The sequence below is a fragment of the Spermophilus citellus genome, assembly GCF_964194105.1.
Source record: "Spermophilus citellus genome assembly, chromosome: 8".
In the NCBI taxonomy this organism is placed as follows: Eukaryota; Metazoa; Chordata; class Mammalia; order Rodentia; family Sciuridae; genus Spermophilus; species Spermophilus citellus.
The window spans coordinates 133,456,925-133,473,209 of record NC_138189.1 but is presented as its reverse complement, the minus strand read 5'-3'; the positions used below and the strand labels follow the sequence as shown (position 1 = coordinate 133,473,209).

Below are 16,285 nucleotides of genomic sequence, written 5' to 3'. Positions count from 1 at the left end.
TTCTCAAATTATTAAATCACATTTAAAAAATATTTTCCAAGTAAGGTTAGCTACTCAAAAAAGTATTAAATAAGGTCAGATACAGAATACATTCGAATACTATGCCTTAAATTATTGCTGAATAATTCTGAGTAATATAATATTTTTTAATACTGAGGATTAAACCCAGGGGTGTTTAACCACTGAGCCACATTCCCAGCTCTTTATAAAATATTTTATTTAGAGACAGGGTCTTGCTGAGTTGCTTAGGGCCTTGCTAAGTTCCTGAGGCAGGCTTTAAACTTGCAATCCTCCTGCCTCAGCCTCCCCAGCTGCTTGCACCACTGAGCCTAGCAATGAATTCATTTTTAAAATTAGGAAATAGTACAACTTTCTTTTAATATCTTTAAAAATCCTTTCTTTTGTACAACTCATACTGGATATTTTGAAAATTTCTCTACCTAGCACAATGTATGAAATCAACTTGGAGTTAAGTACGATTTGTGTACTGGTAGACAAGTGTGAGCATGTGGGGTGGTGGAATACCATGTCATATTGGAGGAGGTCTGAGCTGCACAAATTTGGGAGATGGGATCTGCAAACAGCTGCTCCTTCTAGAGTCCCCAAGAAGGGGACTACTGAGGTAGGCCACAGGACAGAAGGGTAAAGCAGATGCAAACTGTGACGCAGAGCAGAAAATGACTGCAGAGACCCTGAGCTCACACCTGAGTCACCTCAAACCAAGCGAAACACTGCAAGTGGGAGTGTCCACAGGCCACTGTAGTAGTAGCCCTCATCTGGGAAGAGGCCATGGTTTCCCCTCGGCTAGTGTCTGATCTTCCCTTAGACACAGAGCAAGCATTTAAACCAAGAACAGAAGGGTAAATTTTAGGTAAGGATTCCTAATTGGTAAGTAAAATGGCTTTTACTTAATGAGTAGTGAATAGCTCTGATACTTAAATAAAGAAATAACTCAAATTCATATTTTGATACATGCCATTTTTACTCAGTTATTAATAATTTATTAATAAATCATTTCCATAGCATGTTGGTTTATCTTTATTTTCATCATAAAAAATATACAAAAAAGATAAATTTAAGGACTATGTAATTGACACATGATGAATTCAGTAATATATTATAGTTAAGAAACATAAGAATAAAGAAGATACTTTGAATAGATATTCAATTAGATGTTACTTATTGCAGTGTCGTTATTACTAATATGATATAATGATAATTATATCATAGCTCATAGTAATATTGATAATACATTACATTTGAGAACTGTTTATAGTTTAAAGTCTAAACACACCATTTTTCACTTGATCTTCACAAAGACACAGTGAAGGTGCCATTGAGATCCTTATTTTACAAATGAAACTGAGCCTCCCAAAAGTTAAGTGACTAACTTAAGGTCACGTGGCTAGTTTGAGGTAGACAGGACTAAAATTGATGTCTTCCAGCTCTGAGACTCACATGTCCTTTTCTTTGCCAAAGTTACCTCTGGTACAAAGAATGTGCATCAAGACCTGTCATTCAAATATTCAACCACCTAACAATTAGCTATATAAGGCTATGCAACACTTGGACAATACTACACAAAGATGCTCTTTATCATGTAATATGCATACCTAAATAAACTACTATAAACATGTTTACATATACAGACTTTAACTATAAACTGAACATTTTCTCCAATGCTAACTGTGGTTTGGAAATAACTCAGGCTAGAGAAAAAACTAGAAATTGTGATTTTTTTTTTTTGGATATGTATGATCACCTAGCACTTTGAAAAAAAAAATGTTTAATGTATATCAATACCAATAGTAATATAATAGGACTTTCTACATGTTAGACCCGAGGCCACAAACTTTACCTAAATTTTTGAACTTAATTCTAACAAAACCATGCTGTGTTAGGGAATAGAAGTATCCCCATTTTCCAGATGAAGAAACTAATGCTCAGAGAGGTTAATTCAGTTGAGCCACGTCACAGGGCAAGGTGGGAGTGGAGCTGGGATTCCATCCTCTATCAATCTGACTTCAAAGCTTATCATCTTAACCACTTTGTTATCTTCTCACTCCAAAGAGTTGATAAATATACTCTTTAAAAAGCATGTTGAGAGTGCCTCATCTGGCAAATGCTACTGTTTACTGCCTTTACTTCATGTAAAACATCTAATAATCAAAGATTTGGTAGCAGATGTGAGCATCAGTACCCATGCCAGGCACTCTAACCAAGTTTTATGATGCATATTACACCCGCCCCAAAAGTCTTCCCACAGTCATTTAAGGCTCAGCAAAAGATAACAGCGAGGGGTGAAAAATGTGGATACAAAAGAAGCAACTGCTCTCATGGACAAACTAATTCCAATGACGTATGTTAATAGGTGTGCAGTCCACCAGGAAGATTTATTCTATATATTGCAAACACACAGAACTTTCTAGAGTTGCAGCTTTGGAAATGAAACACAAAGGACCTAAATGTTGAACATGCCTCAGACAGCTTCTCTCTGGATTCCCCTTTGCCTTGACATCTCTACTTCCCTTCTTTTTCCTTTTATTATTTTAATTATACTTGTTTGTTTGTTTCTGACATGTAGTTTTCAAGAATCTGTCAAATGTAATATAAGTGTATTTCCTTGCCTTGCCTTTCCCAGATGACCAATTCTGGTATGGTTTACTTAGCAATCTTCCTCTCCCAAACTAGCCGTAGCTCTGCTGGGTTTTATTGCGCAGGTCAGAGTTATGATTTTCAGGGGGAACAGAGTTGTAAGAAGTAGAGATGAGACTCCCCAAAAGAGCCAAGACTTATTGACCTGAGTGAGAAAACAAGACAGAAAAAGAGAGAGTGAGGGCAGGAGTGATCACCAATGTGAGCTCGACATGGGTGGAAACTTCTGGGCTTTCGGAGCATGACAGGCAGTTTTAGGCTTCAGAATATCCTATTGGCAGACAAAGAGGAAACTTAGTGCAGTGGAAATATCGGTGCTGTGAGTTAAGAATACCATCTCTTCGACTGTTCTTTGAAGATAGTAAGTTGAAATTGAAATACCTCCAGTTTAGATTGTTGAACTACTTTTTTTCTTTTGATATGCCATCTGACCAAGGCTGAGCCAGGGAGAACTCTGAGACCCACTCAGGTTGTATAATGTTTTCAGTGGTGGATAAAATGTGTTCTTACTTATAAAAGGGACCAAAAGTGAAATTCTTTTTATGTATGGCATTGCAGAATCACCAGGGCATCTGATCATCATTTGATTTAAGAGTCCACAACTATAAACAATAGGATGACTCTTAAAGGAGAAGGTGAACTATACAGAGAAAGGGGAAAAAATGGGAACAATTGTAAAATTTAATTCCCCCCAAATTTTCTATCAGCCAAACATTACAAATCTAATAAATTATTCTTAGTTAAAAATGACTTTTGACATATTAAGGATTTATCATTGTTTGTATCTATTGAGTTAAAAGAGAAAATAAAATTTCACTCTAGTTACCTATAATGAAATGTTATCATTTTATAAAAATGATTTCTATCATTCCTCATTACCACATATCTATCAAACAAACCATAAGTTTCTAGAATATTAATGTCATTACTTTTTATAATACATTATTTATTTGAATTTTGCTACTGATGAAGCTAGAGATATAGGCCAACCATGTATACAAGTTAATACTAATGTCAGAGGCATTCTAAACTGTTATAATGATACATATAAATATAGAGATGGTACTGTTAGGCATATGTGATGAATCTTGTGCTATAAAAGCAAATAAATATCAGTCAGATGAGTTTTGTTTTCATTGTATAATTCTTGATAGGCTACATTATTTCTAAATAATAGAAATCAAATGGTTCACTTAATGAATGGACCGAATGAAGCTGGTGCTCCTGGAATTGTCAAGTGGAATGATTTAGGAAGGAAGGAAATTCATACAACAAATCCAAGTGCTGAGGGAGGCCCTTTTTTAAAAAAAACAAAAACAAAAACAAAAAACTTCACAATTGGAATATGGCTGGTCCAACTTTGCATAAAGCCTTAAGGGTGGTTTTTAGTGAAATATCTTTTTCTTTCAAATCTTAGGACTTCATAAGAGGCCTTCTAAAATTCAGAATCACTCTCTTTGGAACATTTACAAGTCTAAATTAATGATGGGCAAAGAGAATTACTGTTTCTTTTCTCAGCAACTGACATGTAAGTAGCATTTTCCTCTTTAAATGTCAGGGTCTCCATGATCTCTTGAACATGAATGCAACCTGTAATTTTTCTTCACCAAATACCCTTTTCTCATTAACAGGAATTTCAGCCCTAAATAAGCCCAATATTTGTTTTTAGCTAAGCTCTATTCTGTCATTCAGTAAAGAACCTTTTATCAGTGCCTTAGTCTATTTTCTGTTGCTGTAACTGAATACCACAGACTGGGTAATTTATAAAGATTTGAGGTTTACTTAGCTCATGGATCTGAAGCTGAGTAGTCCGAGATCATGGCGCTGGTACCTGGTAATGGCTTCCTGCTGCGTCATAACATAGCAGAGGACATGACATGGTGAGACGGCAAGTGTGCTAGCTTGGGTCTCTCTTGTTCCTCTTATAAAGCCACTAACACATCAATAAAGGCCCCACTCTCAGGACCTCATCTCATTTTAATTACCTCTGAAAGGCTCCACCTCAAAATAACAATTAGCAAACAAAGCTGGGAATTAAGTTTCCAACACATGAATTCCAGGGGCATGCCCAACCCACAGCAAGGAACGGATCACCCAGCTTTTATGCTGCTCAACACATTCTTTTACTACACGTATTAATAATTTATTACATAAAGATACACTGGCAAAATTTTAAAATTCCTGATTCAGGTTAATAGAACTATTGATTAGGAATATTTACTTGAGACAGGTTTATCTGAGTTTCTTTGAACCAAAAGATGTAAAAATCTTTAAAACGGAGGGGAGAAATTTGTAAGAGGTAGAGGTTGAATCTGGAGACAAAATACTGGAATTTTGAAAACATTCCAATCCACAAATTTAAAATACAAGTGAGTGAATACACCAGTGCATATAATTAATGACAGAGATAGATAGACTGGTCCAATGTGGTGGTTCACACCTGTAATCCCAGTGGCTTGGGAGGCTGAGGCAAGAGGATCACAAGTTCAAGGCCAGCCTCAGCAACTTAGAGAGGCCCTAAGCCACTTAGTGAGATGCTGTCTCAAAATGAAAAATAAAAGGGACTGGGGAATGTGGTTCAGTTGGTAAGTACCCCTTGGTTCAATCCCTGGTACCAAAAACAACAACAACAACAACAACAAAAACGATAGACCAAATACGAAGGGGAAAAAAAATGGAAGATGTTCAGTGCAATGGAACATGGCCTGGCACTGGCTTTAACACAACACAGCTGACCTCTGGACATTTCTACTCGTCTCTATAGCACACAATGATAGAAATGCTCAATGCTTTAAAACAGTTGAAGGTAATGTTAACGGTGTACAGGGTGGTGGGAAAGTAGAACTAGAAAAGGATTTCAAAAGAAACAAATTTAATTTATATTAAATAATTACTTTGTGATTAGATAACTGGTTAGATTTCTAAGCAATCAACCAGGAGTGGTGCATGCCTGTAATCCCAGCACCTTGGGAGGCTGAAGCAGGAGGATCAAGAGTTCAAAGCCAGCCTCATCAACATCGAGGCGCTAAGCAACTCAGTGAGACCCTGACTCTAAATCAAATACAAAAAAATAGGGCTGGGATGTGGCTCAGTGGTTGAGTGCCTCTGAGTTCAATCCCCAGTACTCCCTCCCCTCAAAAAGTCAACCAGGGAATCAATCCCACTTACTTAATTTTATCATTGTACTTTTATAGTACGTTCACTAAATAAGGCATTGCATTGTCCTGCTGTAGATTTCTAATAGACGTGTTGTAAGCCAGAAGCAATGCCATCAGAGAAGAGAAACTTCAGAGAGAAAGACGTGCTGAAAGTTGTAAACAGATGATAGATCACTGATGTGACGTGATTACCTTCACCAGGTTCAGAAATAAAACAATAAGAGAGCTGCAAACAAAAGTCTGAAGAGTGCCCACTTATCTCTTAAAGGAAACAGGGAAAGTGGCTAAAATAAGACACTGGGGAGAATTAAAAGACATTGTCTTCAAATCTGAAATCAAAATAAGTGATAGGTGTTTTGAGAATCTAGCTCAGTGTAACAGCAAAAACAGGCTTCCTTCTGAAATCAGGCTGAGCAGCAAAACCTCCAGCCCTGAATCATGAAGAAGACCCTTCCCCACCCAGCCACACCCCGCCCTGGTTTCCCTTCCTCCATGATTTCTCAGTAGTCACTCCCTGGCTACTGTTTTACTGCGAGGAGTCTGAGGCCATCTCTGATTTGCAGGTGGCATAACAACTGGTTCTTTGCTGACCCTGCAGCTTTATTCAAATATTCTGCTTGGCTTCTGCAATTCCTTTAGTTCTGGGTGAGCTGTGTCCAAGTAGCCAACAATATTTGGCCTCTGGCAAGATGTAGGTGCTGAAGACAGCCCCTGTTTCTTTCCAACTGCAAAGTTACTGTGGATGTAGCAGTGAGCTGGTCCCTGGGCTGGGTCTATGGCCTTGCTTGGTTTCCCAAAACCACTAGCCTGGCTGGAGAATTGAGTACAAAGGGTTAAGTAACTCTAACTCTAGGCCAGGATCCTACCTGCCTATGGGTCAGGGTCAGGGAGATTTTTCACTAGAAACAGTTGGTTGGGTACACAGGCTGCCCTCGGGTAAAAAAGGGCCATGTCTGAGGTTTCAAGGTTTGAGTCCCACATGAGATTGAGTGTTTTTTACCTCTTTTGGGACTTTTTTTTTTTTTTTGGCTTTTCTGGACCTTGGGGAACTTCCAGGCCCTGCATCAGAGATACCTGGTAAAAGACCATGGGAGGGAGAGATGCTTCTGGAATCAGTGCTTAAGCACTCAGATAAGTCGCTAGTCCAAGATCTTTGTGGGGTGTGGGATACAAGAACTGAATCCCCCAAATCAGCACCAGACTGGGGATCCCAGAGACCTTTTCATAAGTGTGATGCCAAGTGGCCAGTGACTCCCCATCCTGGAGCTATTGGAGTGCTTTTTCCTTCTAGCCCAGTTCCTGGGATAGGAAGTGAAAGGGTTCGCCCATTTGTGTCTTAGAAGCACCTGTTCCCTGACTTACAAGAGACCATCTAAATCTGCTTTTCTCGTACCTTCCCGGGCACTCCCCCTTGATCTCCATCATACCTCCCTCCTTCAACTAGCTTCACCCTAGGCCTTTAAAACATCATTATTAATACTCTATAGGAAATTTCATTCACTCCACACCATGAATATGCTAAAACTTAACAAATTTATGCACCATGTTAGTCAGGTTTTCCAGAGAAACCAACTGTGTGTATATATGAAATCTCTTCCCATCACCCATGTTTAGTTCTTAGGATTGATGTAACAAATTGCCACAAGCTAAAAGTCTTAAAGTAAAAGAAATGTATTCTCTCATATTTTCTCATAGCCTCTCACACATAAATATATGAAGAGCTTTTTGTTTTTTAATAAGGTATTGATTGGCTCATGTCATTAGGTAGGCTGAGAAATCCAACTATTGGCTACCTGTAAACTGGAGACCCAGGAGAGCTGGTGACATATTTCGAAAGCCTGAGAGTTTTGGAGCCAATGGTGTAAGATTCCAGTTTGGATATGAACACTTTTGAATTATTAGTGCTTTGCTCAAACAGTCTGGCAGACAGAATTTGCCCTTTCTGAACCCTTCTATTCTACTCAGACCCTCAATAGATTGGATAATGGGAAGGACCATCTCCTTTACTCCACCAATTCTAATGCTAATATCCAGAAATAACCTCACAGATACATTCAGAAATAATGTTTACCATTTATCTGGGCACCTCCTATCACCCAGGCAAGTTGACCCATGAAATTAACCATCACCTATAGTGTCTCCAATCTCACTTCATCTTGAGGCCACATATTAAACTGTCTACTTGAATTCTCCTTGGGTACTTCCAAAATTCTTCAAACTCTGCAAATCCCAAACTGGGTTTCCACTTCACCCCAAGACTGGGTGTCCTTTAACATTCCCTGTCTCAGGAAATGATACCAGCATCTCTCCAGGTTCACAGCCAGGCACTCAGGGACCATCTATCTAAGTGCCTGTTTCCTTCATCTCCTATTTTAAGTCCTTTATGACTTCTGAATCCATCTAGTTCCTTCCATCTTTCCTACCACTACTCAAGTCCAGAGACTTAGATGAGTGCAATAATAATAAAAGCTAATAATTAAAGGCCTATTATATACCAGGCAGACACTTTTTAGAAACTTTACATCAATTATCTCTTGTAATCACCCTATGTATTAGTTCCCTAGGGCTGACACAGCAATTACCACAAACCAGATGACTTAAAATAACAGGAATCTCTTCTCCTGCAGCGTGGAAGGCTAAAAGTCGGGTCTGGTGTCATGGTGGGGGTCCTCTCCGGGAGCCAGGACAGGTCCGTGCATTGCGTCACTCTTCCCTTTGCTGGAGGCTCCAGGCACTCTCCACTAGTGGCCGAGTCTCCACACTCTCCACCCTCACCTTCCCATGACCTGCCACATATGTCTATTTCAATCTCCCGCCCTTTTCTCATAAAGGTGCTTGTCTTTGGATTTAGAATCCCTCCAGTCAATCCAGGATAAACACTTCACCTTAAGATCCTGCAATTCATTACATCTACACTCGTGGGGTCTAGGGATTGACGGGGGGTCTTTGGGGGAGCTTCCATGTAGCCTACTACTCTCTGTAAAGTCAGCATAGTTACTAGTCCCACAGGATTCAAGAGGCAATGGAGACTTATAGAGATTAAGGACTTGCTCAAGGTCACACGGTCAATAGGTGGGTTGTAGGCATAAGTCTCACATTTATTTCCACAAAGACAATTTTAATACTTTTCTGAAGAAAGTAAGAGTTTCAAGAAATTGTTCACTTGGGTATTGAATATAAGTTCTTCAATCGCTCTATTACTAAACCACTTGAGTATAAGATACCCAAGAAGTTGTACCTCTGAGAATCTCCTATGGATAAATTTGTCACATTTGACAAAGTTATTCATTGCCACATCTCCTTTGTAATAAGAAAGCATTGGAGATGATCTTATTGCCCACCAGTAGGAGATGGCTAAATACATTATAAGTACAGCCACTCAATGTGTGGCAGGGGCACATTGAGTGGCTGTACTATAGAACAAGGCATGTCTGCAGTTAATACCAAAGTATCATATACTTAAAATATACTAACAGAGTAATTTTAAGTCTTCTCACAAAAACAATAGACAAATATGTGAGGTGATGGCTAGGACAATTAGCTTGATTAGGCTGTCCTAACATCATCAAAACATCACATTTTGCATCTTAAATATATGCATTGTTTATCTGCCATTCATACCCCAATAGAGTTGGAACAGTAAAAAAAAAGTCAAATAAGATATGTCTATTTCAATACGGAAGAAGTTAACTCCAGGTGCAGGGGGGTGTGTATAAATGCTATCATTTTATAAATAACCAAAAGGACTCAGATTTATATGCACATGTACGTTATGCATGCATGGAATATTTTGGAAAGTTAAACCAGACATTTGTAACTGCATTTGTTCTTGAGAAAAGAACTATGAGATTGAATATGGGGATGGAGAGAAGGCTTACTTTTCACTGTGCACTCTACTGCATTGCTGGAATATATTTTGTCATGTGAGAGAGAATCTATGAGCTAGTTTTCACTTTTTTTCAACTTAAACTCCTAGTGCATTTCATTTTTCATGTTCCCAGAACACTTAGTAGGCTCATATAGAGTGGTGTGTGTGTGTGTGTGTGTGTGTGTGTGTGTGTTTACTTTCACTCTGGATCTCATGTTTTCTGCCTATAGAAACCCGACTCCCCAATAGCTCTTCTGTGCAACCTCTTGGTCTTCAGTGTTGGAATCAACCTCTTCCCTCTTCCCTTAGAAACCCCTTGTTCATCCTGCTTTGAATTATAGTTATCTTTATAAGTTGGTTATCCTGACTAAATTAACCCCTAAAGGGAAGCATGCATCTTATTGGTCTCTATAGTCCCCAAAGAATCTGGAGCAGATTGTTGCTGAATGCATATCATTAACTGAAAACTTGGAAGCGGGATGCTCACCTAGGAAAACCCAAGTTTTCTATGAAGACTGGTGGTAAGGAAGCTAGAGGAAAACATCGAGCCATATGTAGGAACCCTACACAGCGTAAATATCTAAAGACACAAACAAGATCCTCAAGGCTAAAAATAAAGATAATACTGTATATCAAATAATATATTACTGTATATCAAATCCCTTAAAGGGGATGGATGAATGTGAAGTGAAATAGGAACTGCACTTTAAATATATTAAAAGTAAGAAAAGACCAGGAAATGACTTCAGTTAAAATACAGTAAAGATAACTGTATGTGTGTGTGTGTGTGTGTGTGTGTGTGTGTGTATATATATATATATATATATATATATATATATATATATATATAGATATAGATAGATAGATAGATAGTATTTCAGTCCCCCCAAAAAATCTGGTCACAATATAGGCAACTACTAATACTGTCCTGAGCAGGATGCTTCTCAGATGAGACTAGCCACGTTCCCTACTCACACCTTGAATACCTACATCAGTACAACTCTTGAGATCACTTATTAACAGTATTTTTAAGCAAAGTATCCTACATCAAACTGGGAATTTCTGCAATTTTATCTGTTTACTTTTTCTCTCATTTGAACCCATTCTCTCTTGTCCTTAGTGATATTAGAGGCTCAGGGGTAATATTACTCCATACTTTTAACTTTTACATATTCTAAAGTATTTCATAGTAACTAACTATATCCCACCTTCAGTAAATAATAGAATAAAAAAAATTTTTTTTCATGATTCTAACACACGGCTATTCTGTTTGAGTCAAGTAAATAGGCACACTGATGTCAAGCCTGATACATTTTGGGATGGCCTTACAATAGCACATACTATAATAAAATAGCAATTAAAATGGCAATAATTAAAAGTTCACTTTAACTTACTGTCATTGCAGTATTCTGTTCCTCGGCAGCCAGGTGTGCTAAGCCCAAGTAATACAAAGCTTCTCCTTCCATCTTTTTGTTATTTGCTAAAATACAGATGTAGAAATATTACTGTGGTATTAAAGAAATTGATTTATCACAACTACCAGCAGTAAGTTGCTATTTTAAAAAGTATACAGATTAACTATGTAATGTTTTGAACAACCAATAAAAAAAAAAGTATACAGATTTATCAATGATCCCCAAAGCCTAGCTGTGCACTGAATAAAACAAAGACCAATGTAAACATAAGTTACTGGATCCCAGGTGTTAGAGTAAGGTTCATGAGATATTTAACGATGAGGGGTTTCCCTCTATCTACCCACCATTATACCATTTTATTTATTTGTTCATTTGTTTATTTATTGATACCCTGGGAATTGAACCCAGGGGCATTTAACCACTGAGTTACATCCTCAGCCCTTTTTAATTTTTTTTTTTTTTATTTAGAGACAAGGTCTCACTAAGTTGCCTAGGGCCTTGTTAAATTGATGAGGTTGGCTTTGAACTTGTGATCCTCCTGTAATCCACTCAGTCTGGTTTCAGTACGTAATTTTGATGGGCAGGTATACCCTTTCTATCAGCCTACCATTTTCCAGCATCTGTAATGACTAGTGAGGGTACCAGCCGTTAACTGCTGTACCTTCACTCACCACATGACTGACATTCATCTAAGTTTCCAACAGAGCAGATGAGTAGCCAAATAAGAGATTGTTATTCTGGTTATGTTCAATTCAAAAGCTATTTATTGGTTAAACCTTGAGAGAGAATGACAGAGCTTGACTTCTTGGTACAAAATTCCATCCACATTTTGAAATCTAAACATGTTCTTTCTTCTCTGCTCACCACTGGTAAAGCTTTTCATCATCTTTTTAAGGAGTTAAGCCTTTCTAATTCTTGGGAGATAAATTTTATTCCAGGAATTACCCATTTTTTCTTTCCAAAAGCAAAATGTATAAAGGTGCAACATATGGTTTAAAAAGACATTCATCATACCATTTGATAAATCTATAGCTTATTCACCTTTAGTATATTAATGTAACATATATATTTAATATATTTTAAAGAACTATTTAAAGTTCTTATTTTAATATTAATACTTTCCTTTTTTATACTTTTGGAACTCATTAGCTTCTGTCTAATACCTGGGTAATGCCAATGCTGACAGATCCACATGTGGTTTTGTTCTTGGGAGAGTAGATTTCTGAACCCTGCTTTCCAATCATGAAGTATTTCATGAATTAGCAATCCTCCAGGCAGCCAGTTGATCTCACCACTCACTGAATGACCACTCATGAAGCAGTGGCTCATTGGAAGACATTAAGAAAAAAAGGCTAGCTGGCATGATGACATACACCTATAATCCCAGTGGTTTGGGAGGCTGAGGTGGGAGGACCACAAGTTTGAGGCCAGCCTCAGCAACTTAGCAAGGCCCTGAGCAACTTCGTGAGACCCTGTCTCAAGATTAAAAAATAAATAAAAAGGGCTGGGGATATGGCTCAGTGGTCAAATGCCTCTGGGTTTATACCCAGTATGGAAAAAAAAAAAGAAAGAAAAGAGGATATCTGCTGGGTGTGGTGGTGCGCATTGAAGGGCTGAGGCAGGAGGATCACAAACTCAAAGCCAGCCTCAGCAACTTATTGAGACCATATCTCAAAACTAAAAATAAAAAATGAAGCTCCCCTGGGTTTAATCCCCAGGACCACACACACACACACAAATTATTACAGCACAAGAAGTATGTTTTCTTCTGTTCCCCTTCTCTGTCCTTTGGAAAGTGAGAGATGCTTTCAGAAAGGAGACTGCTTGGTAGGGCTCTCTCCATTAGCAGAGGCCCCGGTCACCTTCCTTTTCTTTTTGTGAATGCTCTTACAACTCAGCAAATGTGAACCTAAAGTAAAATATAGGTGCCCTACTAATATTGAAGTTCTCGCCAATTTCATGCAACAAAAGTTGGTTGCTGAAATCGACCCCCTTGGAGAAGGTACTAGGTCATCATCTATTCAAAAGTTGTTCATTTAGTGGGATGTCTTTCAACGACGGTGATTTCCTGTGACTATTTCAATTAATTTTATTTTAAAAAAGTAACTGAAAGAATAAGCTGTTCACTTTCACTTGTTGGTAAATTAAAAACTATACCCCCCAAATTAGTTCTGTTTACTTCAAATAAGCCAACCGTTACTTAAATCAGTTAAATATATCCATGAGCTTATGAATTTCAGTTTAAGGGCAGAATTTTTTCTCCTTCAGGAAAATGCTAGTCTATTAGTAAATTCCTACATGGCAACAAAATATCCTTGTTTTTCACAAATTAAAAGCTTATAAGGATATGCTCCAAATTTTCCCCTTATATTATATACAGTCATAAATGATATAGAACATTAAGGATGTGAGCAACTCTCACAAAAGCACTTTTCCTGTTGTAGATGTGCATATGAATCACCTGGGGATCTTGCTAACCCACCGATTCTGATGCAGGCAGCCTGGGCTGGGACCTAAGATGCTGCTTTCATATCCTGCCTCCTGGTGATGCTGATGTTTCGGATGCCACCTTTTAAGAGCCAATTGTCCAAAATATATTGAAGTCCTATTTTCCTGTTATCCCTAACTAAATATTTATCATAATTTCCAAGTTATCTGACTATATATATGGGAAATTTAGAAACAATGAAAGTTCTCTCAGATTGCTAGAAATATACAACTTTTAACACACACACACACACACACACACACACACACACACTTAACTTTTGCAGGTGACCTTATCTTCTCATTGTGGGTTCCTTGTTTTACAAGGCTATCCAGAGCGGGTTGTAATTTTGGAGATAAAGCTTTCAAGGAACTAATGGATTTCTTGTTGTCAGCACTAAGCCACCTCTGTTTTACAGTGAAATTTGAAAGTATATTGATGGCATTTGTCTTTGCATTTCATAGGAAATAATCACCCTAACACTTGAAGGGTTTCACTTCACTCTTGGGAGAACCAGTGTCTGTCCATTAAAGAAAGCAATGTGAGAGGGTTCTTTTCCACCCACCTTCTTTGGCTATTTCAGACGCTTTTATTAGAATTTTGATGGCCTGTTTGTATTCTTTATTCTCCAGCATTTTGTCTGAGAGTAATCTGTAAGTCCTCAGGAGACTTTCGCAGGCCCACATGTTGAGAAAGCGCTCTGTCTCATCCTTCCATATCCGCCCCTGCGTCAATTGATGGAATGCCTCATAATGCTCAGCGGCTTCCAGAAGCTGACCTGAAGAATAAAAGCCATTCATAAATATAAACCACGGGCCAGAACATGTTCTTAGAAATTTTGAGTATATCTTAGCTTTACTAGCATGGAATATAGGGAAGAATTTGATCTTGGAGGCAGAAAAGGAGTTAAAGGGGCTGTTACTAACTGGATCTCAGATTCAGCAGGAATTCTGGCTTGACACCTGCAAGAGGGACGTACTTCAGCTAGTGAGGCCAGACTGGGATTGCACATGCTGAGAGACAGAGTGGAAGTCCAGCAGCAATCATGAATCCCAATCATATCATCTGACATTTACAGAGCACCTTGATTACAAGGAACTGTGCTATGTACTTTACATGCAGATCCCATTTAATCCTCAAAACAATTCTGTGGAGTGGGGCTGTTATGATCCCATTTTACAGAAGAGAAAACTGAGGCCAGGTGAGGTAGTGGGTGATAGGTCCAGAAAATTTTGTTCAGAGTTCCTGCTCTCACCCAATATTCTCTGTCGCTTTCCCAGGAGATGGCAATTTCTTCATTCTTGGGAAGGATTTAGATATCTTAAGAAAGGGTACATCTGGTACAGATTTCAAACACCAATATTATGGATCTTTAAGCTGTCTCTCAAAGTTTGAGGGAGGCATTTGTTTAATTTGAAAACTAAACCTGTTTACTTTTGAATAATTAGGATGTAGTTTAATTGCCTTTCTGGATTGTATACCCCATAATACGGTCCAAAATGTATCTCCCCAAAGCCAAAACTCTAAATTAGTCTTAAATTATTTTATTCCTTCAAACATGAGTTAACATTTCTAGAAGAGAAGCTTGCAGCTCCCTGCTACACGTTGTAATTTACTTGTTAATCACCTTGTGCAAATGCTCACCACACAGTGTAATGTAAATGGTCTTTGATGGTATTGAAATGATATCACTGAGCTTAATGAAAAGAGGTTTCTACCTAGGCCCTCCACTGCAGCGGAGAAGAGCGAGTGCAGGCTACAGGCAGACAGCCTGTTCTATCCCAGCTTTACTACTTTTTGCTTAGCCTCAGGCTAATCCCTGCCCTCTCTGTGCCTTAGCTTATTATTCTGTGAAACAGCTTTAGAGTGTAACTAGGTACTATTGTGAGAAATGAACAAATGCATGTTCAACGCGTTACAGAGTTAGTGCTCAATAAACATAGCTAGTGTTATCAGTTGGTAATGATAATACTTCCAAAATATTTAATAGCCAATTGAAATATAACCACTAATTTGTTGTATTCTTTAAGTCCAACTTACTCATCCTGAGAAAAACAAGAATTAGCTGAGTCCATATAACCATATGATCCTAAATGAATAAACTCTGCGTTATATATTAGGTCAACATAAATCCTCAAACGTGTTTCTGTGGATGGCGCGGGTAGGAGCTGCCACCATGACTATTGCATATAATTTCTGGTTTTTTTTTTTTTTTTGCACTGAGTGTGTTATCAGAAGTGGTATTAAAGAATACACACACAAATAGGAATAATAATCCCAAAGAAAGACAACCAACAGCCATGGATCATCCACAAATGACTGGCACAAAATGTCAGTAAAGACATGGCCGTGCTGAGTTCTTGCCACACCAGGCAGAGGGAACGTCAGCAGAGAGAGCCAGAGAGGACCATGGGTGTGGCAGGGCTGTTTATAAATGGACAGTGTGAAACTTTCACATGAGACAAGACTACCAAGCCACAAATTTGGCATTACAAAGAATATTTCATTACATGGGCAGGTGTCTGTAAGTGAAAATACCAGAAAATGTCAAAAAACGTTTTCAAAGCGTTATTAGCTAAGAAGTAAGATCATGGGTGATAATTGGTTTCTTTTCTGATTTCCTTTCTTATTTTTCTTGATTTTTTTACCTTTTCTGCTCATTGGCATTTTCTAAAGTTTCTATCATCAAAATGTGTTTATT

General features: G+C 38.2%; 1 protein-coding gene across 1 annotated transcript in view; it reads right to left on the bottom strand.

Moving 5' to 3' along the window:
* Positions 1-16,285, bottom strand: part of TTC29 (tetratricopeptide repeat domain 29) — a gene marked incomplete at both ends in the record, with an annotated part of 222,133 nt that overhangs the window by 135,387 nt on the left and 70,461 nt on the right. The window contains 2 exons of the mRNA XM_081303697.1: positions 11,076-11,161; positions 14,150-14,362. Of these exons, the coding sequence (XP_081159823.1) occupies positions 11,076-11,161; positions 14,150-14,362 (299 nt within the window). The remainder of the gene's footprint in view (positions 1-11,075; positions 11,162-14,149; positions 14,363-16,285) is intronic.